This window comes from Nuphar pumila, chromosome 1 (assembly GCF_984573655.1).
Source record: "Nuphar pumila chromosome 1, dmNupPumi1.hap1.1, whole genome shotgun sequence".
In the NCBI taxonomy this organism is placed as follows: domain Eukaryota; kingdom Viridiplantae; phylum Streptophyta; class Magnoliopsida; order Nymphaeales; family Nymphaeaceae; genus Nuphar; species Nuphar pumila.
In genome coordinates, this window is record NC_143249.1 from 19694790 (window position 1) to 19722023 (window position 27234).

Here is a 27234-nt window from a genome sequence, read left to right on the forward strand (position 1 = left end):
GCAACAGATAGTGTACCTTTATCTACCGGATAGTTGGTGTGAGTGAATTTCTTCTTCTCGATTGTCTAGGATTCTTGTAGTGAGTAACTATGGCGATTGACAGATTTTAATAATTGGGCGTCTGTATTTTTTGTCTAACAGGCTTTTTTATACTCTTTTTGCTTGAATTCTGCATATGGTGCATGTTGGTCATCATCGGTGTCATAAAAAATGTATTCATTTTTTAGCTTAAAGCTTTTTCTGGGTTCTACGGCCAATCTTGGTGGTCAGAGGCGGAGCTGGGGGGGGCAGGACTGGGCTAATTTTTTTAAAAGCCCAGTCCTAGCCCAGCTCAGCCCTGACTGCAGCAAATAGTTTGATTTGTCCATATAAAATAAATTTTTATTAATAATTGTAGCCATTTTTTTATTTTATCTCAAAAATTTTTTTTGCCCACCCCCTTTTTTTTTTTGCTACACCCCTGTTTGCCCACCCCTCACATCAATCCTAGCTACGCCACTGGTTCCAAGGAGAAGAGGAACTTAAAACGTCCTCCCTATCTTTGGTAATTGGTGGAGATGGATCATCTGGATCGCCTGTTGCTAACCCGGATCCAGAACATGAAGCCACGGTATCGGATCTGCGGGTCGGTTTTGGACTAATCCAATGCTTAAACCCGGATTCACTAAATGGGCCGAACCGTCCATGATCCCATTATGGATAGTGTGGTGCGACCACCATCTTTAGGTGCTTGCGTCGGATGTAGTTGTTAATCGAGAGTGCTTCGATGATGAGTGCACTCTCAAAGAGATTCTTGATGCAATCAAACTGAGGTTGGGGGCATACCTCATCCTGTTCGTCGATTTTGATGGAAATGAGAAAAGCAAGAAGAGTTACTTTTAATGAAGATCTTGGTGTGGAATGCCAGGGGCTGTGTGGGCATAAAAAACAACACTATATATCGAGTGTCATTGCTAAAAAAAAAAAAAAAGCCAACTATCATTTGCATCAAAGAGACAAAAATAGAGGAAATTGATCACTCATTCATGAAAGGCTTGTGGAGGGGCTGCACTTTTGTCTTTCGCCGGTCAATTGGCCGATCCACGGGTATTCTAATGGCTTGAAAGGATGGGTTACAAGGTACTGTTGCTCATATCAGAAGGTTCTCTATGTCAGTATTCTTCTCGCCGGTGAACTTCACGCGGACACACATTTCCTCCTCACCACGGTTTATGGCCCATGCATTAGTGTCCTTAAAAAGGATTTTTGGAGCGAATTGCACAATATTAAAGAGGATTTGGGGCCTTTGACGTTCTTGAATTGGTGTTTAATTTTATTCTTCGATTAGAGGACTCCAATCGAACACAAATCTACACTAGGAATATGCCAAGGTTGGCAGTATTCTTGGATGCAGCTCAATTATCGAAACTCCCAATGCAAGGATCACGTTTTACATGGTCAAACAAGAGGGTGCCAATGGTGATCGATAAAACTTGATAGATTTCTTGTCACTTCAAATATGCTCCAAAGACTACACGACATGTGGGTACTGGCGGACCCTATTTGGATATTGGATCATTCTTCAATTTGGCTCTCATGGGGTGAGAGGGAAGAACAATGGCATAGTGTTTTTAGAATGAAAAATTGGTGGTCAAGGAAACCTGATTTCTTGGCTCTTGTAGAGAAATGGTGGAACTTAGCTTCTAGTGGGGGTGGATGGCTGCCAAGAGAATCAATGTCAAGCTTGGGTTTGTGTCAAAGTAAACTTATAGAATGGAGCAAAACAGAATGCTCAACAAGGTTTAAAGATCTTGATGAATGGGAGGAGCAATTGAAGGTTCTTCAAAGATGAGAGGAGGAAGTTAGTGTTATAAAAATGACTTCAAATTTGAAAATTGAGAGGCAAAAGCTTGTAGAATGTATTGAAGAATGGAGGGTGCGGAAGTGTATTAGATGGAAATAAAGAGCGAAAGCCCATTGACTCAAATCGGAAGAGATGAATATATTGTTTCTTCCACTTACGTGCTTCTACAAAACGAAGGGTGAATGGTATCTCATCCTTGGTGATTGATGAGATTAAAAGAGGGGTCCCTTATTCTACCTAGTGTCACTGAATTCTTCAAGTAAAGGTTTTCTAAGGTGGTAGTGGCAGATTATGATATTTCTAGCATGGGTTTCAAATCCATTAGTGAAGAGGAAAGGAAAAACATCTCTTTCGCTTTCACCTTGGAGAAGGTCAAGAATGCTATTTGGTCTCTTCTAAATGGTAAGACTCAGGGTATTGATAGATTTCCTATCAAAAAATTTAAGCTTGCATAGGAATTTGTCAAAGATGACCTCCTACAAATGATGGTAGAGTTTCATGCAAACGCCAAAATTCTGAGTGTCATGGGACGTTCTACCATTGTACTCATCCCTAAGGATCTGCAAGCGGAGGAAATTTCATAAGCACTTCTAAAATCATCTTCAAAATTTTGGAAACAAGAATCAAGGGCGTCATCGGACATCTCATCTCGAAAAAGCCAAATGCATTCATTATCGGCCGGCACCTTCATGATACATGTGTTATTGCACATGAGACAATCCATTCCATTATCAAGCTCCAATGTACGAAATCTTTCATTCTTAAAATTGATCTCGAAAAAGCGGGGTTGAGAGTGAAGTAGAGACATTGGATTAAGGGGTTTATCTCCGCATCTTCGGTAACAGTTTCTCTTAATGAAGAAAGAGGTGGTTTTTTTAAACCAAAAAGAGGGTTGCGGCAAGGTGACCCTCTCTCTCCTCTTCTTTTTATCATGGCTATGAAAGCACTTTTCTTGATGCTCTCTCATGCGGAGGAGGGGGTGTATTCAAGGGTTGCAAATTAAGTGTCGTCATTGGTCTTTATCTTTCACCTACTCTTTGCGGATGATGCATTAATTTTTGGGGAAGCTACGGAAAAAATATGTAGGCACTTTGGGTGGTATTCAAATGTTTCTCTGAAATATCCTGCCTTCGTGTGAACACGAAGGTAAGTGTCAAATTATGGTACTTAATGACCTTTTTGGAGACTCACAATGATTAGCTTCATCTATTTTTAATTGTGATTCCAGAACCTTACCAATGAAATATCTTGGGTTGCCTCTTCACTGGGGGGTTTCTAGGGAATCTCATTGGAGTGTGGTTGAGGATAATATTTGCTATAAACTTCAATCTTGTGCCTCTCGATTATTCTTTAGTGCGGGAAGAGTTAATCTTGTTTGTTTCAACATCAATTGCATAGTGCTACACTTCATACAAGTTTTCAAGATCCCTAAGAAAGTTGAGAAGCACATAAATGCATTGTTTCAAAAATTTATTTGGCAAGGGTCAATTGAGAGAAAATCTAAAGCGCCTCTTAATTGGTCTTTAGTCTCCCAACCTCTTCGAGTTGGGGGTTTGGGAATCCACATTCTTGGAAGATTCAATCTCGCACTACTAGCTAAATGGCCATGAAGGATTTCTATGAAAGAAGGACCACTTAGTTTGATATTCTAAACAAAATACGATTTTGTGGGTTGGTCCGAAAATCACAAGTGGAAAAAGGGATCAGGGATTTGGAAAGGTTGTGGGTCTGAGGCTTTAGACCAATTTAACTTGGTGGCCTGGGTCAAAGTGGGTAATGGCTTAAGGACGTTATTTTGGCAAGATGTTTGGTGCAGGAAAATGAAGTTAAGGGATTCATTCACTAACTTATATGTCGCAGATTGAGTTAAATACAGTCAGGTTTGTGACTTTTGGTTGAGTAGAGAGGTGTGGGACATTGTTCTTAGAAGGGACCCTTCGGATTTAGTATTTAGCGAATGGATTGCGCTAATGGTTTTGTTGGAAGGCTACTTCATTTCACAAAGGAAGGACGAAGTGAGTTGGCCTCTAACTAGTGATGAAAATGTATCATTTTATTGGTTCTCCATCTATTTCATGGCTTCCACGGAAAGCATTGTAGGCAGCCGGCCTCCCGCTTCGTGGCTTCCCTTTTGGGTTGGTTGATTCTCTAAACTTAAGAAGGGGGAGGTTCATCTCGCAAGTCGGTGAAGATTCGACACTCTCACCTATTTTTGGAATTATATCTTCATCCACACCTTATTACACCAAGCTCGGCATGGCCTCTTCACTGATTGGGACAGCATTTCATTCCCGCGAGAGGTGTTGATTGCACATCACATGTAGGGATGGCAGTGGACCGGGGGAAAGAGGGGCCCCGCCCCGCCTCGCCCCTTTTGGACCGGGGATGAAGGGTATGAAACGGGGATGGAGGCGGGGACGAAGGTTAAAATCCATCCCCGTTCGGGGATGGAGGCAGGAATGGACGTACACTTTTCCCCGACCCGACCCGTCCCCGTCACTTTTCCCCGCAATATCCCCGCCCCACCCCGCCTCATCCCCATTTGAACCGGGGATGGAGGACATGAAACGGGGATGAAGGCGGGGGTGGAGACCTTGTCCCCCGCCCCACCCCACCCCACTGCCATCCCTAATCACATGTACTCTAAAGGTAGGTTCCTGGTGGATTTTTGTGTGGCGTGCTTGGGTATTGAAGGCTTGGAGGCAAATTTGGCTTGAAAGGAACCAACATATATATTCAAAGAAAAAGCGAGAGATTTGGAAGCCATTAATTTTCAGCTACAGTGGGAAATAAAAGATCATGTTCTTCTCAAATGGCCGGACAGTCAAGCTGATTGGTTGGGGGGTCAATAGGGCCGGTGCTTGATCAGCTGGTTTGGGGGGTGTTCTTCTATGTTTGTGTATCCAAAGCAAATCTATGTTTGGGGCATGATATCTCATCACTCCCCAATTTTTTTTCATAAGCGATTTATACTCATTTTTCTCGATTAATAATATTACTCTTTCTTTCAAAAATAAATAAATAATAAAGATATAAACTCCAAACCTACTGAGCTAAGCTCAGACTCGCGCCAAACACAATCGACCAAAAGGAAGCTAATGAACTTCAATCAGGCTTCGTTTTTTCCAGACTGCTGAGGTTGGTTTTGATCGGCTTGGTCAAAAGGAAATTCGCCAAAGTGATAAAAAAAACAATATTAAAATGTATTTATTTTGTAATCACTCATTCTATTTTAACATGACTAGTAGCATGACACAGTCACACTACGAAAACAATAACACACAAAAAGAAGAAGATACTTGAAAACTTAAACAAGGAGGCAAGTAAGGGGTCCATGCAAAAGCTAAGCTTGCAAGAATACAGTGGGAATAATTTCATTTTATTACAATGGATATCTGGCCAATGTTGCAAGAAAACCATAAGGAATGTCTTACAGCAATCAAACTGACAGAGAACCTTGAAACAATTAGAACCCTAGATTTCACTAATTACTAAAAAGATAAATACCAGAGAGGGCATGTTACCATTGTGATCAGGGGGGTCAGATTGTTGCAAGGACACATGACATCTGGGGCACTGCCATCATTTTTGGGAATGCACCATCAAAAGGAGGACATAGGAGCGAGGGACACCAGCATCTCCCATGGGACTCTCTTCCACGGAACACACACACAGATTTAAAAAATTTCTTGCTGAGACTATGCCACTGAGCCAGAAAACCCTTGCAACCGGAAAAAGGTGCATCACCAATAATATGAGAGAGAGAGAGAGAGATTTTAAAAAAATCCTTGCTGAGACACCATTGAGCGGAACTTTTCTAGCCGGAAAACCCTTGAAATCAGAAAAAGGTTAATCGCCGACGATATGAAACAGAAAAGCAGGCTTGGGGGGCCTTTTGAGCCGGACACCAAAAAGTCCTATTTTGGGTGATTTTAGGTAATGATTTGGCGTCCAAGGTCGGCACAGGGTACCGGCAGTCGACCGTCAGCCACGTTATGACTGGGTCCCACTGATAACAAGATGAACGTCCCTGATTTTAGAACATTTTTAAGAGTGATGTGGCAAATTACCTGATCTGCTCTCCATTAAACTTCCAATGTCCATGAGATGTGATTTCAGTAACTTATATTATTGAAAAAAAAATGATATTTGTTTTCATGTGTTAGAAATGAGCTTTAATTAAATATAATGTGAGTTTATTAACCATTTGAGCATGAGCTTTATGGATATCTATTAATGATAGGCCAGTTTCCTACCATTTTATGACATTGGTATACCTGATATGGTACATGAGGCTGAACTATGTACCAATCGCGATTATGACATTAGCCATGCCTGTACTTCCCTATTAAAAACAATGATCATCCATTCACACGTAGACAATGATAAACAGCTCCTAAACAGAGCCTTGTATGCATTGGTATCACCAGGACACTTGTTTTTTAGGTCAGTTTGAGACCCATCTAACTGAATCAAACATATGAAAGATGCATCAAATTATGTAGGCCAACATGATTTCATTACCAACAGAGATGCCTCAACCGTAATTTTGAGATGAGCGATGTGCCATTGCTGGGATGGAATCATACATTGGTTACCAAGAGGTTCCTCAATGCGTGCACATACACCCATGCACCACCACCACAATAGAAGGACAAAGTTATATTAATACATCATATCAAAATTTCAAAAAACAGATAGGACATTAACATGCAAGTCCCAATCTTATACATGGAAATCAACCTTAAGGCAGTTCGCTCTTCATTCTGGCAGCATTGTTTCTTTCCTTTCTTCTTTTCATTTGGACACAGTAATGCTCCAAAAAAATTACACATGGATTAATGATTAGACTTACAAATATAACGGGTAGCGTGTTAATATACAGTTCCTGCATCATTTCTTGACCTGTACAGGCAACAAAAAATGAAGGCACCTGCAATAAAAAACAAAACAAATGGAAGACACCAAAATACACAAGGCCATCACAGCAGATAACTCGCTGTTACAAAGCAAACAATTATGGGGAAGGAAACAGACAGAAACAAATTATTTGATTAATATGCAAGCACTGATCTGGAGCTACTGATAGGCTCTGCATGAATAAGCAAAGGATGCTGGATCTCTCGGTGATATAACAGTCATTGAACTGCTGATGTGGATCATAAAAGCAGAATACCGTGATGCAAGAACTACCAAAACTGGACGAATCACTGATCCATGAATTCCCCAGTTACTCCAAACTCACAATTGCAGCTGCAGTACTATGAAAGCCATCAGAACCTCCTGCTCTACACAAAGTAATCCTGGCGGAGAATAGTAATAAAATCTGGAGTTAATTCATCCTCCTCCTTTTGCTTCTCAAACTCTCCGTTGGGTAGACGCACATGCCATGATATTGAAGGAGAAAGCGGTGAATACAAGTCTGCATCAGTTCCTTGAGATTAGTATAACATAAATAATCAACTTAAAGAATGATGACTATATGGAGAACCAGAGCAGATACACAGTTTTTAGGGGAACCACAATGTTGAAAATTGGGGTAATCTAGTAGAAAACAGTCCAGATGGAAAACCCAGAAAATTTGAAGAATAAAAAGAACAAAAAAATTGGCAATTATGCATGCTAGGAATATTAAAGGTCTCTGCCTTGTAGTTTCAGAGGGACTCTTCTTTTCCTTTTCAAGGAAAGAGAGAGTATTAAACAATTTATATCAGTAAAGAGCCAAATGAGGCCGCCCATGCATCTGGTAGGCATGCCGTAGTGGCTCCAGTAGACCCTGAATTCAAGCATGAATATACCACATTAAACATGATGAATTTTCAGCTCCAGTTTGACCAACAAACATGGCAAATTACATTGACAGAAAAAGAATTTTCAGTAGAAAAATGGCAGATGCAAGAAATATCAAACTCCTCTGGATATACCTGTTTTTGGAGGTGGTTCAGGTTCTTTTGTTGTATGCAATATTGTAGTTCCTGAAATCACTGTGATGATTCCACAAATCTCTGATGCTATGCTACTTGCACTCTGGCCAGACCAGTCCTGTATGATGTACAACAAGGAAAAAGATATGAAATGCCCTGAAAGAAAAGAAGGGCAAAGGCATGCAGCAGCATTTATTTCTTATATACCTTGAACATTATGGAGCTTGCCAAGATGGTAAGGATTGTGAACATTGCATAGTAGATTGGGGAAACAACTGCCGCATTGAATGTATCTAGTGCCTGTAAAATTTCCACTCACATTCAAGGAAGGACAACAGAGGTTTAGAAACTTAAACCAGTTTGTTACCATGTTGCCTATGTCCTTCCTTTAGATTCAGAAATAGGGGAAGATGAAGATTGCAATGTTTGGTCAAGAAAGCTTGGTGATGATTTGTAGGCATAAAGGCATATAAACATATAATAAATCATGTAGCCTCTCTCTCTCTTTCTCTCTCTCTCTCTTTAATTTATCGAGGAGAAACCCCGAATCAGGTGGAGGTGCCCGGAAGTGATTGATGCTCTGCCGTATGGCCCATCCCCAAGCAGTTAAAACCCATCAAACCTGCTGCTCTGGCCATAAGGCAAAGGACACACACCCTGGGTATTGAACTCGTGACATCCTTCAACTTGCATGCCTTAAGCCAATCCACATAGCCAGATGTCCGGAGCCCTTGTGGGCTGTGGTATGTCTCTTATAGACACAGTACCATAATGGAATACTATCTGCATGTTTATTTAGAAGATTTAAACTTTATCTTGGGAAAATGTTATAATTTTCTAAATAAAAAAAAACTTGGATTTATTTATAATAATGAATCTATCAAAAGGTCATGTGTCTTTTTAAAGAGATTATAAGATAGCTTAGAAACGACAAGTTCTCTTGAGAAATTGCCCTTTCTATCGGTTTTGAAAATATCAAGAGTAACTAGGAGAAATTCAAGAGAGAAACTTTGATGTTGTCTCTGTACTACACCCATGAAATTGCAGATAATCCATTTGATCAATTGATAACCTCTACTAGAGAATTCTCTTCAAAATAGAACTTTTGCCCATCCCTAATTACTGTGTAACTCTGCATGCAGTATAGAGCTGGACAACGGGCTGGGAAGGCCATGGCCCAGTGTGAATGGGTCAGGCTTGGGTTTAGTTTTCAAAAGAAGGCTCAACTTGAACCGGGCTTAAACCCAACTGGACAAAATCTCAGTTTGGGTTGGGCCAGCCCAAACTGATATATATATATATATATATATATATATATATTGCTTCTATGATGGTACTGTACCACCATAAGTTACGGTGGTACACACTTGATTTATATGGATCTAAGTTCCAAACACCAAATCTAACCTTTGGATGATGTTTAACAGGTCCTATTTACTATTTTCATGTGTTACAGTTGATTCAAATAAGAAGTTTTATACCATTTCTAAACTGCTCCTATTTTCACAAATTATGAGCCGTTGATTTTTCACCATCTCAAAAATGAATCTGATGGTGCATTAGACATGATAAAACCTTTAACATATTAAATAAATCATGCCAAACACATATGTAAGGTTAGATTTACCATTTGGTGGCTAGATCCATACGAACAAAGGTGTGTACCACCATAAGATATCATGGTACAGAACCACACCCACACACCCACACACCCACCCACACACCCACCCACACACACACACACACACATATATATAATTCAAAAAATGAATCCATCTTGGTTCCCATTTATTTTTTTGTATTTTCAAATTTTTATTAAAAATCCAATGTATTCAAGAAAATGAATGAGGAATATCGTGAATATAAGATGACTTGTAACCCTGCCTGGCTCGACCCAAATTGGGCCCATGGGCCAAACGGGCATGCCATGGGCTTTGTGTTCGGCCTAGGCCCAACCCCATTGGTCAATAGGTTGCGCTTGACCAGGCCCGGCCCATCAAGAGCCCCGCCAAGCCCACCCACTAACAGGGTCAGGCCATCCCAGTCCGCCTGTTGTCCAGCCCTAATGCAGTACATGCAATAAATTATCCAGGAAAATGCAAGGAACTGAATACATCATTTTAAAAAGTACGAAGGAGAATAACTTTATCCCTGTACTGCATATCATTAAAAGAAGTTGGTCTGAAAGAAGACCAATTATTTCATCCTTAATTCCTCATAGAAGTAATTGCAATCTTACAGCTGGTCGAGCACGCTCTAGGTGAGTTTCATTGTGTAGTTTAGCTAGATTAGCTGTTTTAGGCCAATTGCATAATTGAAAAAATAAACCACCAGATTAGTATCCATATGAGATAGAGTTGCCATTAATCTCACAAGTTTGTTTATTTATTAAGGAACTGGTACAGGTCTGCCTAATCCCAGCTTGCTTGTCCCAGGGAAAAAAAGAGAGCATGCTCTAGGTCATATGGTACTCTTTACAAGACAAAAGTAATTCATGGCAAAATGAAAACTCGATATGAAACATTAATATACTTGTTTGCAAAATAAGTAACATCACACCATCATGGAACTGGATTCACCCTATAACATGGTGAGTCCAATATTTTTAATTGATGATTCAGTTTATGAACAACAAAAGTCCAAAAGATTCACTCAATTGGCTGGCACAAAACACATCCAGGCTGTCACATGGGTGCGGGTACGAGTACGGGCACGGGTGCGACACGGGTGCGGAGCAATTTAAATTTTTTTGGACACGGGGACACGGCTATATATATGTATATATATTTAAAAAAAAAAAAAAATATATATATATATATATATATAACAATAATAAGACTTGGTCAAAGTTGTGCCCATTAGGGGACACGGCTATATATATATATTAAAAAATATATAAAATGATTGATTTTTTTTTAGTTTTTATGTCTTTTGCCCTAAAAAATGGACAAAAATAGACTCGGTCAAAGTTGACCGAGTCCAAAATGTGGACGGACTCGGCCCTGGTGCGTTGACCGAGTCCGACACTTGGTTGACCGTGTCTGAAGCCGCACCTGTGTCCGCACCCGTGTCGGGGCGTGTTGACACGGGTGCGTCGACCTTATAGCAGAGTCCGTGTGACTTAGCATCCAGGTAATGCAAAGCCTTTTAGAATATTTCTCATGCTTCTTGTAAGACAAGTAGGCAGAGAAGAGTTCTCAGTTAGTTTGATTCATCTGAAATAGAAGCTTAACAGAAAGAAGATACCCCTATAAACATGACATGACAAGAAATCCATGTAAAAATATGCAAATGCTTCTATAGTGCAATAAAAGATTTTACTATGAAGGCACATACACCATCTAAGATGGAAAAATGTGAAGACAAGAGAATTCCATCATGGCATCACACGAGGGTCCTGGATCTGGATCGCATTCGAATTTTCATCATCTCATAGTAAGCTGCTCGGTCACAAAATCATTCGATAGAAATAAAATCCAGAAAGAGTAAATGTAAAGCCAGCTGCAGAAGAGCTTATGGGCGATGTTTTGATTTAAAGAGCAAAAACTCAAGGGCACCAGTCAAAGCAAAGATAAAATCTATAGCAGAAATGATCCCATAATTGGCCAATTACTCTAACCAAATTAGACAGTGTACCTTCTGGCAATGCAGGGCCTAAGGTTGGCAGAGATGGAACCATCAGACTCCAACTATTTTTGATGTTTCACAGGCCAGAAACCTCTGGCTTCATCATTTCACCACTGTAGATAAGTTAATAATTTAATAAGGGCATACCTAAAGTTAGAGATTTATCTATAGGTAATGTTAAGCCAATACCTAACCAAAGAAGAAGATGGTTGTAGCTACTGGGTGATGGAATGGATTTTGGAATTTATCAATATTTTCCAATACGGGTAGTCAATAATCCCACTAGTATCAAAACCATTAAAAGAACACCCAATAACTTATTAGGTATTATACAGAGTACCTAATTAGACAGTGTACCTTCTGGCAATGCAGAGCCTAAGGTTGGCACAGATAGAACCATCAGACTCCAATTATTTTTAATGTTGCACAAGCCAGAAACCTTTGGCTTCATTGTGTCACCACTGCAAATAAGTTATGGTTTTAGTAAGGGCATATCTAAAGTTAAAGATTTATCAATAGGTAATGTTGCTTCAATACCTAACCAAAGGGCTACTGCCATACCAATCAAAAAGATGGTTGTAGCTACTGGGTGATGGAATTGGAATGGATTTTGAAATTTATTAACATTTTCCAAAACGGGTAGTCGATAAATCCCACTAGTACCAAAACCATTAAAAGAACACCCACTAACTTATTAGGTACTTTACAGAGTATTTGAAATGTGAAAAAGAAGTATCATTCAAGTAATATTTCCAAAGGAGTTGCAAATTGATCTACTGGTTCACCAATCATTTGATGGTTCTAGAACCGCTAAACCGATGTTACATGCAATAGTACCTAGAAATACTCCAGGAGAAATATATAAAAGATCATTAAGCCATTCGGGTTCTCCATAATAATTATGCACCACCCCCTTAACTAATTTAACTCTTAATACATTATCATTCAAGTCAGGTTTCTTTGTAGTGGAGATAGTCGAATTCTTATGGATCCATCACCTGACAGAACCAGACATGATGAGTTTTCATCACCCAGTTTGAGCAACAATCAGAGGAATGAAACAAATTCATATAAAATCTATATGCCATTCAGGAAACTATGTTCGTATGGATAAATGCTCAATATCCAAGTAAGCTTACATCGATCATGATCAAATGCATTTTGGATTGTCTCATACCTTGTAATTGGTGCACAATATTGTTTTCTAGAGTTTTCTTACGTACAAAGAATTTACTATTACTAATAAAGTCTAACCCCAATTCTTCCTTAGATCCCTTATTTCACTCCAATAGTATCATAAATCGGGGTCGATGCAGGGGAAATGAAGGGATTCCCTACTATATGTTAAATAAATGGAAGTGGAATAGATAGAACATAAACTAGATCATACCACATCACTTATTCAAATAGATCTTACGAAGCCTAATCATGCATGACATGATTCGAGCTTGATCATAGAACAGATTCTCCTAAAGGGAACCAGCCTATCCTCTTGCTCTGCATAGGCGGCAGTTGGAATAGAGCACAGACAAAAACTTGCCCACTTAATAAGAGATTTTTGGTTTCAAAAGGTACAAGTATTGAATTAAGTGCATGTTGATGTACAGATTGCAGGTGCACAATATGGCCCTACTGGTGTTGAAACTTGCCAGATGGTTCATTATCCCATTTAGGTCAGGTAATTCATCAATTGCCCGCTATGTCTCAATATATTAGAAGCAAGAGAAGGAGAGGTAAGGCTTATTTATGCTTACAAACAAATAAACCTTATTCCAATAGATTATTGGGATATCCTAAATAATGAAGTTCTGTGTGCTGATATATAAGGTTGTAAGCAAGGTGGTTATAAAGTCAGCAAGTTACTCGGGTTTTCCATGTTATTATCTTTTTGCTTTTCCACATGGATGATTTGGCCCTTCAAAACATCCAGGAGGATATAGTCCTAAATTTCTATAATCTTATCATTTCTTTCACATTGAATTTAACAATATACAACATGATTATCAATATCTCTAACTCAAAAGTTTCTGACTTAGACTTCAAATCTCTCTCTCTCTCTCTCAACACCACCTCCCCTTTTCCCCAAAATGACTATGTTTGTCTCTTCAGCCAACCTGTACCAAGAAAGGTAAGGTAGCCTTATGAAATATAGCAACCCTGTGCCATCAAACTCTGGTCCCAACACCATAAGAAACTGCATATTTTTTGTTTCTTCTCTATTCTTGTTGTTTTCTAACATGTAGATTCTGTGCTCCCCACACAATACACAACGAGTAGATTCAATAAGGGCTATATCATCCAATTTCTACTCAATCAAGAAATATAACTCTTGAATAGATCTATTTTCTTGTTGCAATCCCCTGAACTCCTAGACCAACTGATGCTTGCTCAATTAGCATGATGATATACTTCCTCCGAAAACTTCCAAGCATGTTTTGGTTTTCCATGTTAGTCAAATTTCTAGCCATGCCTTGTTCAAATAAATCCAACAATGATTACACGTGCATTTTTCACTTTCCAAACAATAAATGCATTTCATAATCTGCAGATTCTCTGCTAGGATTAGGCTTGGTTTCATCTATCTATGATATCGGCAATATTTTGAAAATATCGCGATATTTTCAAAATATCGCGATATTTTCAAAATATTGGAAATTTATATATATCGTGATATTATCGCACTAATATCACAATATTATCAATTAGTTTTACTTTTTTTAATTTTTTACATTTCAAATATTTTTTTCTTCTTTTTTACATATTTTACTTATTTATTTTATTATTTATGTACTTTTTTGTCTAAACATGAAATTTTCTTACTTATTTTTGTTATTTTTTATTTTTTAAGTCCCGATATTTTCCCCAGATTTATCACCAAACCGATAATATCACGAGAAATAGCCTCGCCAAGATATAGCCGATACCGATATTTGTGACTATGATCTATCCTCCAAGCCCTTGCCTTCTATCACAGTTTTCATAAATTCTGACCAGTATACATAGTTAGCCCTATCTAATTTGACTAGGATCAGCCGGATGGATTCAGATTTGCCCATATTTCCTGTCTTTTCACAAAACAAATGCAAGCAGCTTTTCTACCAATAAAACGCAATGTAGCAACACACCAAAAAGAATATCCCATCTCAACTCTTCACACAGACACTCAAAGAAGATTCCAAATACATCATTTTACCTCTGTTACTTCAAACATTCATCAAATACAGCCTGAATAGGACACCAGCCAGCTGCTCTGAAAAAACCAAAAAATCCTCTTACTGCCAGTCTTGACACACCACAGAGAATGCGATCTGTTCAATATACACCCCCAAGGAACACCAAATTTGTCCTTCACTCTTATCCTCAAAAAGATTGACTGAAGTGATGCCAAATGTCCCAAGCAAATCACTGAAATCTGGTCAGTACACTCAAATCTGGCGATATGCAAAATATAGTCGAAAATATTTAGAAAATCTTGCAATAACCATATCTTCCTTAATACTGATCTGAAAAATCATGAAACTCAGAAGCAAAACACTAAAATTCAAAATCAATTTTCTCCCTTTTAAGCGTCACTTTCCTGACATTAGCCCTAGATGTGATGTCCAATTGCAAAATGCATTAGAAACTCATCTTTTACTCCAGATCTGACCACTCCCTTCTCTCTATTCTGCTATATCACATAGATGCAGATACAGGTATAGGACATGAAGTGGACACTCTTGGTACGAAAAAATTAGGGCACAGTGACACCACTATATATATATAGTCAATTAAAGTATGAACTAGATTTAGTATGATTTATTGAGAAGCAGTCTGATGCAAATGATGCACAAAAAAAAGCCTAAGTATACATAAATTGGTGCTGATAAACTCAACTAATCCATAGAGGAACAACAATCACAAGCACCTTCTATCTCAGTTCCACATATTGCTTTCCCTTTAGGGAAGGTGCTTTCCTCCCAATTCTAGAAATTAGGATCCAGGTCGTTCATCTAGGGCTGACATATTTAAGTTGTTGATTCCATAGCATAACTCCCTTACAAGGAAAAGTTGGCACAGCACCTTGAACTTACCGATGTATCATGTTTTAGAAATCAAAATTTTGTTATCATGAACTTTAGACTGTGAAGTTTTGCTACTACCACAGTTCATGTGTGAAATTGATTCAGGGAGAAAACCTACAAAAAGGTTGCTTTATAGAAAATATGTGTTTCAGTTAAGCACATACATCAAAAGTTAGATAGCTCCTTAGCGCCTAAGGAGTTTATTAGTCTATGACGATCCTAGATATACAATAAGAAAACACTTATCTCACCATGTTCAGGTAATTCAACTGAATCACGATACATGTGATTGCAACCATAGCAAAAATCCATGTTTGGAAATATCCAGCCTGGCTTGTACCTTCAACTGAGAGTTTGATGGCAATTCCAATAGCTTTGATGCTCATAACCTGCAACAGATCACAACAAACATGTGCTGCTCATTATCACATAAATCAAATGAAATGACAGAATTACAATTCAAGTCTTAAGAACATAAAATTAAACAAGCCATGCACAAGCTGAAAATCAAAAGGAGTTACTGTGAGTGATCCGATTAGAGAACATATGGTTAAATACACCATTATGTTTGTCTGTCCGTATCGAGGGGCAAAGTGCAACATCAGTACTAGTGATATTGCAACCACTGATGCCGTATAAAGAAGAAATGCTGAAAAATTCACAGAAGAAAAAATGAGTGTGATGTGTCGCGAAGATGAATGTGCATTGTCAGCCACCAGAAGAAGTTAAAAGATACAAACATTCAAAGTGGATTATCCATTAACATTTCTTACCAGGTTGGGTTGCCATATCCCAGATCTCTTCTACTGAGGTGAGAGTACGCTCTGAAGGTGCATGGAGCACGATCACAGCCGAACCTACTATGCACAACAGGCAACCAAGCATACCCATCTTCTCTAACCTCTCATTCAACATAAAATGCGCTAGAACAGAACTGTCATTAACGTTCAATAGACACCACATGAATAAATGTGAAGAAAAAGGAAACTCAATGAGATGAAAAAGGAAATAGATCAATTGCTTATAGCGATCTTTACCTGACAATTATACTTAATGCCCCTAATGGCGTCACTAAAACAGCTGGAGCAAAAATATAAGCTACAAAGTTTGCGATCTCTCCACCGATCACTACATATATCCATTTCAGAATCTATAAGGGATCTATCCATTACAAACCTTAAAATCTACAGACAAGTGAAACAGAAAGGGAAAAAGAAAAAGTGTTTCACCAAACTTACTAGTGATCATCCCTGCCCACCAAAGGGGCTGTAATAGATAACCATATCCTCCAGAACCTTACACACACATACAGCAAAAATCGAATGATTAATCCTTATAAACAGAAGCTCCAAAAAATTCCAACCCTCAACACAGAAAACACTAAAATTTGAATCGGGTAGCTGGAATCTTACCTGCACGGGCACCATATGCACTGGCCCGCTTAAGCCCCTTCTTCTTCAATATGAAACTCGATCCAATGAACGCGCTGGAAACCACTGCGAGAAGAAAACCTTTGAGATTGTCTGCAGACAACGCCGAACCGACTCTGCTCGGCAGAGTCATGGTTCATTTGCCTTTCACGTTTTCCGCAAACCAACCTCCGCATATCCCATTCACACCACCATGATTCTCACAACCCCTCAAATCAGTACACCCAACAAGACGAATTTGGAAGAAAAACCTGATAGCAACTTCTCGCAAACAACCTAATCAAAGTGCTCACGACTCCACATCTACAACTCCGCTTCAATAAAAGGCAACGCAAAAAAATTGAATAATGAAACAACCCCAGAACCGGAGGTTGTTTTAACTAGTGGGGGGGATTCTACCCAGCAGCAGTAGAATCAGGAACCTCAACGTTGACCACCAATGAAGGAACAATATGGAAATTAAAGAGATGAGGTTTATTTAGAGTATGATAATGGTAATTGCTAAGTCTAAACTAGAATTTTACACAGGAGGAAGGGGAAAAAACAGAAAAGAATAGCAAGCATGGTCTTTATTTCTGCCTCACCTGCCAGTCCAAGCTGCAGAGAGAGAGAGGGAGGATGCTGGTCGTGGTCTTTTTTCTCTAACGTTGAATGTAAGAGAGGAAAAAGAAGAGGATTCTGCGGCTAATATTACGAAATCCGTGCTGCACTAGGAGAGCAAAGAAGACAGACCCGCTTGGCTTGCCGCCAGATACATTTGGACTAGCTCTAGCCGTTCAGGTGCATCTGTTGAACGGCTAAGATCGACATATTATGTACGGAGACGTATGCCCAAGGATAGGAACCTTTCTCTATACAACATTGGAAACCGAGGGTTTTAGGTTAAGGATGCAAACGGATCGGATTCAGATCAGATAAATATATAGAAAATTCGGATCCAAATCGAATAGGAACAGCCAAAAATCATAAAAATACTCTTACTAAATCCGATCCATTTGCATCCCTGCTTCCGGTTGTTGTCCCATTTGTGTGGTTGTACAAGGTTACTCAAAACACCAATATAAGATGTGGCAATACGGGTCATGATCAAACTCGGCTCCTCACCAATACCCCCCATTCCCCCTATCAAGTAATATGCCAAAACACAAATTTTTTGTGTTTTAAAATTACTATCGTACGGATCTTAATAATGGACCCCATTGTTTGCACAATGAGTGATGATGACTAAGGAGAACACAGAAAATTTGTGTTTTGGCATATCACCTGATCCCGCCTTCCTTCGAATATGCTTATATTCATTCTTTTAATTATTGATAATGGGGGCAGGAGAGTAGGGGTATGACGTGGAAGTATTTTTTTATATTTATTAAAAAATAGCCGATTCAAGTTAGTATCGTATCGGTTTTCTGCTGATATGATAAGTACCAAACGATACAGGCCAATACTCACAACACTGTTTTTGGTGTGCAGCTGAACTTGATCATCCACCATCTTGCACATCTTTGGGATACAGCCTGTCAATTGTGAGGCTTAACAGCAGATGTTGGGTGATTAGGTGCAGCAGCACACCAAAAGTATGCAACCACATTGCACGTGATCTGCCCTTGAGTCAAACTGGATTGGTTTGAGTCAGGTCTGTCCAGATAACTGGAATTGATCCAGATCTAGCTTCAGGTTGTGGGCCCGATTCATAACTCATAAGGCTATTCGTCTGGCTCTAAGAAGAGTTTTAAAGAGGTTCAAGAAGAGGATAAAAGAAGACGCCAGCAGGAGTCCTCTACATGGCAAGGACATCTTTCCTTAAGATCCTAAAGAGGTTGCCTTATGCAAAGATTCTTTCTCAAGAGGAATTCTAACTAAATTGATGCAGATGTGACTGCCTAATGTAAATAACCAGTTGCCAAATCAAATTAGAGTGGAAACCTGTCTCTAGTGAAAGTTTAATAGAAACAGGAAATATTGTGGATGTAGGTGAAAAACCAAAACCACTTAAAAATATTGGTGCCGTTCTTGAGTGTCTTCTTGTTTGTGTGAGTGTTATTGCATGTGTTTTGGTGAGCATCTTAGCTTGTTTGAATCATATTATGGTATCAGAGCCATAGGCTATGGATTAGTCTAGCTCTACTTTTGTCTTTGTTGATTCTGTAATGGAGGGTACATCTCCAAGTCAGTTTATCTCTGTGGGAGCAGTGTCATCTCCTTCACATGTTGCTCAGTGGAATGCTTTTTCAAGCCTTGTCTTCATCAAATTAGATTAAAAAAAAATTATTATGGAGGTTGCAGATAAAATCTGTCATATTTAGTCAAGATTTAATAAAATTTGTTAATGGGTCTCATCCTTCCCCTGCTCAATTCAACAAAGATGGAGATCAGACCAGCATCAATCTAGATTTCTTAGTATGGAAGAGGTCTGATCAGCAGCTAGCTCTTGACTGGATAAAAACAACTGTGACCAAGATTGTGTTGAGCCAAATCATTTGTGTTACTAATACTACTGCATGTGATGCGTGACTTGCATTAGAGAAATCCTATGTGTCGCAGTCCAGCTTAAGACTTCTCAAACTCAGAAAAGATATTCAGAACGTGCAAAAGGAAAACTTGGTGGAGGTTTTCAATTATTTTTTGCAAAATTTTAGAGATGGACAATCTTAAAACTATCACACGAATTTCAAGGAAGATCAAAATCAGAATTCACAGATAGTAAACTCGGAAAATCAAGTGGTGTGTCAGTTTTGTGAAAGGAAGAATCACATTGCCAGGTAAAGCTTTGATATTTCAAGGGAGCTGCAATGGTTATGAATTACGCACATGATTCTAACTGGTATCATGATGTATCTATCATGGTAGGAAACACCTTCAATCTCCTTATTACGAACATAGATAATATTTATCTTATTGCTCATAGAAAGTCTTTTATCATTGCATGTTCTTGACATAAAGAAGAATTTGTTATCCGTGGCTAAATTTACAAGAGATAATAATTTTGCTTTTTAATTCCAACATCATTATTTTTGTATTACTGATAGGGATGCACAATGAATCCAGCCAGCATGGGCTTTGCTCGGTAAAGCTCGGCTCAGGGTAGTAAACAAGCTGAGTTTAAACTAAGCTCTGAGGCTCGACTGAGCAAGGTAGGCTCGACTTGTATTTATTTTTTATATAATATAAAATATATATTAATTATTAAAAATTTGAGCCCCTTCTCTCTCTCTCTCTCTCTCCACGTGGGAGTTCGCCTCCGTACTCAACTATGTAAACAAGAAAAAATAAGCTATCTTCTTCCCTTCTCTCTTTCTCGTTCTTCTCGATTGAGGAGAGATATGAGAAGACTCTATCTCTCGTTCTTTCCCTCTCTTTTTCGTTCTTCTTGATTGAAGGGAGAGAGCTTAGATAGGAGACGACTCTCTCTGGTCTGTTGAGTCTGGATTGAACCACAGACCAAGCCTGGGCCAGCTCGGTCTGTTGTGCAATAACATTGTGAAACGCCGACCCGCCGGGCTACGCTTAGGCTAGACCCGATTAGGCTCAGCTTGGTTGAGGCTTGAGATGAACTTGAGTTGAGCCTGTACATATTTTTTTTAGGTGAGCCGAGTTTGTACATGCCAAGCTCGGCTTGTATGCATCGCTAGTTACGGATCTGCAAAGAGGAGTAAATAGGAACGACTTGTATGTGTGATTGACTGTTGGTGGAGGAGAAAAGATGGAGATAAACTTGGTTTGCCATGGTGAAGAGAGCAGTGAGGTGTGACACTGTTGGTTGGGCCACTCAAGTCACCGAATTTTTTAGTTGAAAAAAAAAAACTAAGTTGAATTTGGATGGTGATAAACATTTATGTTTTGTTCTAATTGTGCTTTGAGTAAGATGCATACATTACCTTTTGACTTGTCAATTAATGTGTCTCATGCTTCTCTTGAGATTATTCATGCCTTTGGGTCCAACCCCAACACTGAATCGATACAAATATTATTTTTTAATGGTTGATGATTATTCAATTTTTTTTTTTAGATATTTTCTTTGGTGAGAAAATCAAAGTCTTCAAAAATATAGTTGAGAAGCAAATTGGCAAGAGTATTAAAGTCTTTCACAGTGTCAATGGTGGAGAGTTTGTTAATGAAGATTATTCAAAATTTTTGAACCAAAATGGAATATATAGGTGGTTGTCTTGCCCACACACAACACAACAAAACAATGTACCATTTGAGAATTTTGAAATGCACCTGCTATCCTCATTGGGTACCTTATCGAAATTCTAAGATTGCTTCCAAAGCCAAAACATGTGTTTTTGTTGGGTATGGCTTATGATCTCATGATAAATCGTTTATTTCCAGGCTTGTGTTTGATGAAAAACCCTTGATCGATGAAGATGCGGCTCATTGGCTTAGAAATAAAGAATCTCCTAAGCAAAATTTAACCATGCCTATTGTACCAATTTCTCATTTGATTCACCACCGAGGTGGTATCCCATGTGGTAAGCGGGGTCTTGTGCCAAGCTGAAGGCCGAGGATCGAATCCCTTTGCCACATGGGGCTTAAGAGATATCTGGTAACGGTCTGCCTAACCCTAGCTTGCCTTTCAAAAAAAAAATCTCAATTGATTCCTGCGGCACAGTCCCAAGCCACTCCTGTTATTTCTTTGCATGATTGTCAAACCAGTTCTATTCCCATTGCTTTCAAACATAAAGAAGTCCAATAACCAGAAAATCAAGAAATTGTTGACTCCCCAAGTCATTCTTCCCGAGATGAGCATGTCCATGATAGTCCCAACAAAACTGAAGGTGAGAGTGAACCAAGCATAAATCTTGTTGTTGATATCTCAAACCAATTTCCTATTAGAACTCTTCACATGGTGACAAAACTTTGGAATCAAGAACTTCATAATTGTTAAGCATCCCATTTATCTAGGTCTTCTAAGCGAAGTCTTTGAAGAAGAAGAGCCACAATTCTTTGATCAAGCTAAAACTGAGCTCAAGTGGACTTGAGCAATGCAACAAGAGATTAATGCCCTCTACAAGAATGAAATGTGGGAGTTGGTGACTCTAACTGATGGTTAAAATGTGGTAGGTAGTAAATAAATTTATAGGATAAAGAGACGTGTTGATGGGTCTGTTTCTTGATATAGAGCCTGTCTTATTACCAAGGGATATAGTCAGCAAGAGGGAGTGGATTTCTTTAAAACTTATACCTGAGTTGTCAAGCCTATTATAATTCAGATGATTCTTGTCATTGTTGTTAGTAAGGGTTGGTGCATTCAACAGTTATATGTTATTAATGCAATTTTATATTGTTTGCCAAAGAAAAAAAGGGTCACAACACAATTGTTGAGTTTTGAAAGCAAAAAATTCCTTGACTATGTATGTGTGTAAGCTTAGTGAAGCATTATATGGGCTTAAACAAGCGCCTAAAGCTTGGTATGACAAATTAACTTAAAAATTACTTGGAAAAATTATGATTTTCTAACTCCAAGGCCGACACTTCTCTATTTAACAAAAACAAACAATACTAAAACTTTATATTGTATTAGTTTATGTTGGTGATATCATTGTTATTGAGAGCTTGTTTGATGAAGTTTAGAATCTTATCAATGATTTTGGCTAAGAATTTTCTATCAAGGACTTAGGTCTTCTGCATTATTTCTTGGGTGTGAAAATAGCCAAAACTATGGAAGGAATGATCCTATCTTAATGGAAATATATTTTTAGTTTATTAGTCAAATATGAGATTATTGATTTCAAAACATGTATTACTCTTGTAACTCCAAATATAAGTTTGTCCAAGTTTGATAAACAAAAACTTGATAAAGCAACCTTTTATCGCAGGATAGTGGGGGCATTACAATATGCAACTTTTACAAGGCCAGGCATTTTATTCTCTTTGAACAAATCTTGTCACTTTATGCATGATCTTACTTCTGAGCATTAGGCTAATGTAAAATGAATTTTGAGATATATACTTCAAAGAAATTGTTAATTTTGGATTAAATATTTGAAGTCCAATTTTAGGTTGTCTTTTTTCTTTGAAGTAGATTGGGCTGGTTGCTCAGATGATCGAAGGTCCACTGGAGGGTATCTTACCTTTATGGGAACAAATCTCTTGTCTTAGAATTTAAGCAAGCAATAAACGGTTGCACACTCAAGTATGAAAGCAGAATACAAGGCTATTGCCATGTCAGAGTTAGTTTGGGTGAAGCAACTCCTCCAAGAGTTGGGTATAACATAGGATCAAGTGTCTATTTTGCGGTGTTATAATTTTAAGGCAATATATATCTCACTATTGATCTAGTATTTCATGCAAGAACCAAGCATATCAAAATAGACTTCCATTTTGTTAGGAAAAGGGTTACTAGTAATGAAGTTGAAGTCAAATTTATGTCATCCAAAAATCAGTTGGCAGATATTTTAACTAAGGCTCTTCTAGGACCATGGTTTATTTAACTTAGAGACTAGCTCAATCTCACACTAGTGGAGATTGGCTTTAGGGGTGTGTCAAGATAACTGGAGTTGATCAATATCCAAGTTCAAGGTGTGGGGTTGGTTCAGAAGGAACATTGGCTGACTCTAAGGAGAGTTCTAGAGAGGTTCATGATGAGGATAAAAGAAGACAACACACTACAAGAAAAAATGCCTTTATTAGCATGACCCCCTGATGCGTCAGTGAAAGATAATTTTTACTAGCGATATTTTGCCTAACGCCATTGAAAATTGAACTTATTGGCGACAATTGTTTTGTGCTAGTATATTACATTTTTTCTAGTGCACATAAAAAGTGAGAAGAAAAAATATTTCTTGGTGCAACAAAGAGTTTCACCGGTAAAAACAAATTTTTTTTGGTACACAAAAATTATGCGTCAGTAAAAACATACGATTTTTTAAAAAATTATTGGATTTGAAAAGTTCACATAGGCTTCTCTCTCTCTTTGTAAAAATTGACCACCACTATTGGTGCGACAACCATCAACCACCTCTGTCAGTGCGGTAACCACCAACCACTCTCTCTCCTTTTCAATTTGTCTCTCTCTCCCTCTCTCGTTCTCTCCTTTCTCTCCCTCTCTATCTCCTCTCTGTGTTCATTGGACACCACCATCGACCAATTCTCTCTCTCCCCATAGCTAGTGCAGTGCCCTATCACTATCGTGTCAAGGTACATTTTTTTTTTGTATTTTTTAATTTTAAGGGTTTTGTATTTTAATTGCTAATTTAAAATTTTATTTATTGGATGCATGCTTAATCCAAATTTTTTCAAGTATAATTTAGATTTTAAGAGTTTTGCATTTTAATTGTTAATTTTATAATTTATTTAGTGAATGCATGCTAAATCTATTTTTTTTCAAGTATGAGTTAGATTTTAGAAATTCTTTATCTCATATATGACTTAAAATTTAGGGACTTTGCATTGCAATCCATATGTTTGTAATTAATTTAATATATATGCATCTATATATAACTAGATTGTCAAGGTTTTTTAATTAATATAATAGATATAACTATATATGTATATAGTACTTTAATATTTTGTACATGATATCTAGTTAGACAATACTCTTTGAAATTGCACATATCTAAAGAAGTGTTCATGCATTATGTACGACAGAAGTTAGATCTAAATTGAAAGATAATTTTAAGTATTTTTTTTAGTTAACTTATATGCAAGTAAAGATTGTATTTAGATCCAATAGTTGATGATGATATACCCTCAATAACCTTCATTTTATATGAATGACCTTCATCACTATTTGAAAGGAGTTAAGAATTTTTTAAAAGTTGTCCATAATAATAATTTTATATGACAGGAAAATCTCAGGCACCCATATCAAAAGTGTGTCAACATCTTGTGGCAGCTAATGCAAAATATGATTAATTATATAATGTGCAATGGATTTCTAAAAAACTATGCCAATTGGCATTTTCATGATGAACCAATAAAACCACGTGCAAGTGATCTGCTAGTTGATATAGACAAGTTGATAGTAGATAAATTTGAAGTACATTAAAATCTGACAACCAATGATCATGTAGATGAGGTAATTGCTGGTGAAAGTCTAGGGGGTGATGTATATTTCAGGTTGTTAAATGATAACACACATGAATTATACCCTGAATGCTCAAATTTTACTAAACTAGTTTTTTCGTGTATTTGTTCTATCTGAAATGCTTTAACGGGTGGAGTAATATGTCATTTGATATGTTGATGGAGCTATTGCATGGAGCTTTTTCTACTGGTGTACAATTGCATAAGGATTATTATAAGACGAAAAAAAGCATCAGGAAACTATGATTGAATTACAAAAAAATAAATGCATGTTATATTGAAAAGAAGATAGAAAATGAGAAATGTGTGTACTGTAGAATTTCAAGATGGAGAGAGTGAAAGTTATGTGACATATCGTAAGAAAGTTACCAATGTTCTTGCAAAGTCTTTGCGATATTTTCCTTTGATTTTGAGAATGCAGACATTGTTTATGTCAACAAAGACTACTTCAAAAATGAGATAGCATGATGAAGGGCACGCCAAGAATGACAGTTTAAGACATCTTGATATAAAAATCTTTTGATCTTTTGTATCCATTGTTTGCAGCTGACAGTTATAATGCTAGACTAAGATTGACAAGTGATGGTTTTAATCCCTATAGAACTTTAAGTATCAATCACAACATATGGTCGGTGTTGTCATTGCATACAACTTGCCTCCATTGATGTGTATGAAACAGTCTTACATGATGATGTCAATGTTTATTTTTGGACCACAATCTTTCAAGAAATACATTGATTCATTCTTGCTACCTCTCATTGAAGAGTTGAAGACATTGTGAGCTGATGATGTTCACTCTTATGATGCATCAATTAACGAGTATTTTTAGTTGTATGTATCTTTGATGTGAACTATCAATGATTTTCCTGCATATATAGATCTATCATAATCGAGTACAAAAGAAAAGTTATCATGCTGGTTATGCCATAAGGACACGTGTTCTATATGGCTAAAAAAATAATAAGAAAATATGTTATATGGGGCATTGCAGGTTCTTGTCCATGGATCATAAATATAGGCGAGACAAACACACATTTGATGTCACATTTAAAATGATTACAACTCCAACTCCTCTTATAGGCACAAATGTGTTGCAAAAACATAATGATGCACATGTTTTAATCATCAGTGAACTTACTCTTTCATGAAACTGAAAGAAGAAAAATAAATTTTTTCAGTTACATTATTAGGAGCATAATTTTCTTTGCCATAACTTGGATGTCATGCACATCGAGAACATACATGATAATATCATTGGAACATTATTAAACATTGATAAAAAGTCAAAAGATCATCTCAATGCTTGACTCGATTGGCAAACAATGAATATAAGACATGCACTTGATCCATGATGCATGCTTTTCTATAAGCAAGAGGGATAAAACTATATTTTCTAAAGTGTTGAAAAATATAAAGTTTCATATGGCTATTCAGTAAATGTGTTACAATGTATACACATAAAAGAGCATAAGATTTTTTGCCTGAAGAGTCATGTTTGCCATGTGTTATTGCATCAATTTCTTTCTTTGGTGCTCAGAAGAATGTTACCCAAGAAGGTCAGTGCAGTGCTTTTTGAGTTTTGTGTGTTTTTCAAGGCCTTGTACTCAAAAATTGTGAATGAGGATGAGTTGAAACAATTGAAAGAGCATGTTGTTTTGATATTGTGTCGTCTAGAGAAGATTTTCTGGCCCCCATTTTTTAATATCATTGTGCATTTACCAGTTCATCTAGCATGAGAGATTAGGTTGGGTAAGCCAGTTGAGTATTGATAAATATATCTTATTGAAAGGTACATATAACAATATTTTATAAATATAATACTATTGTGATTTTTGACTAATTGTGTATTATCAATGATTACAATTGATGTGTACATATTTCAAGTACTTAGGTAGGGTGAAAGAATATGTAGCCAACAGAAGTTAGCCAGAAGGCTCAATCATTTAGGGATACCTGGTTGATAAAAGTTTAACATTTTACTCGAGGTACTTTCATGGTTTGGAGATAAGGTTCAAGAGATAAAAAAGAAATCATGAAGAAAATGTTGGTGTTGTAGTTGACAATAATTCAATGTTGCGAAGGAGATATATGTTGGAAGCAAATGAATTGTTTAATCTCTTGCCCTCATCATTGGACTAAATCCATATATACATTTTATTCAATTATGAATCTTTATTGTCATATCTTTAGTAAAATAAATTAAAAAAAAACACACCTTTATATTTTTTCCCTGGCATCCATTACTAGATTCTTACAAGGAGGATTATTTGACTTTAGTGCTGACATATATATATATATATATATATATATATATATATATA

General features: G+C 37.5%; 1 protein-coding gene across 1 annotated transcript; it reads right to left on the bottom strand.

Moving 5' to 3' along the window:
- Nucleotides 1–6672: 6672 nt before the first annotated feature.
- LOC149848248 (putative magnesium transporter NIPA6) lies at nt 6673–17328 on the bottom strand. The gene is made up of 9 exons (XM_089986347.1): nt 16871–17328; nt 16697–16753; nt 16496–16586; nt 16232–16392; nt 15980–16107; nt 15710–15847; nt 7975–8067; nt 7768–7885; nt 6673–7265 (listed from the first exon to the last, which is right to left on the bottom strand). Exons 1-9 carry the CDS (start codon nt 17019–17021, stop codon nt 7132–7134), a joined length of 1071 nt encoding a protein of 356 aa, XP_089842473.1. The 5' UTR covers nt 17022–17328; the 3' UTR covers nt 6673–7131.
- Nucleotides 17329–27234: the final 9906 nt, after the last annotated feature.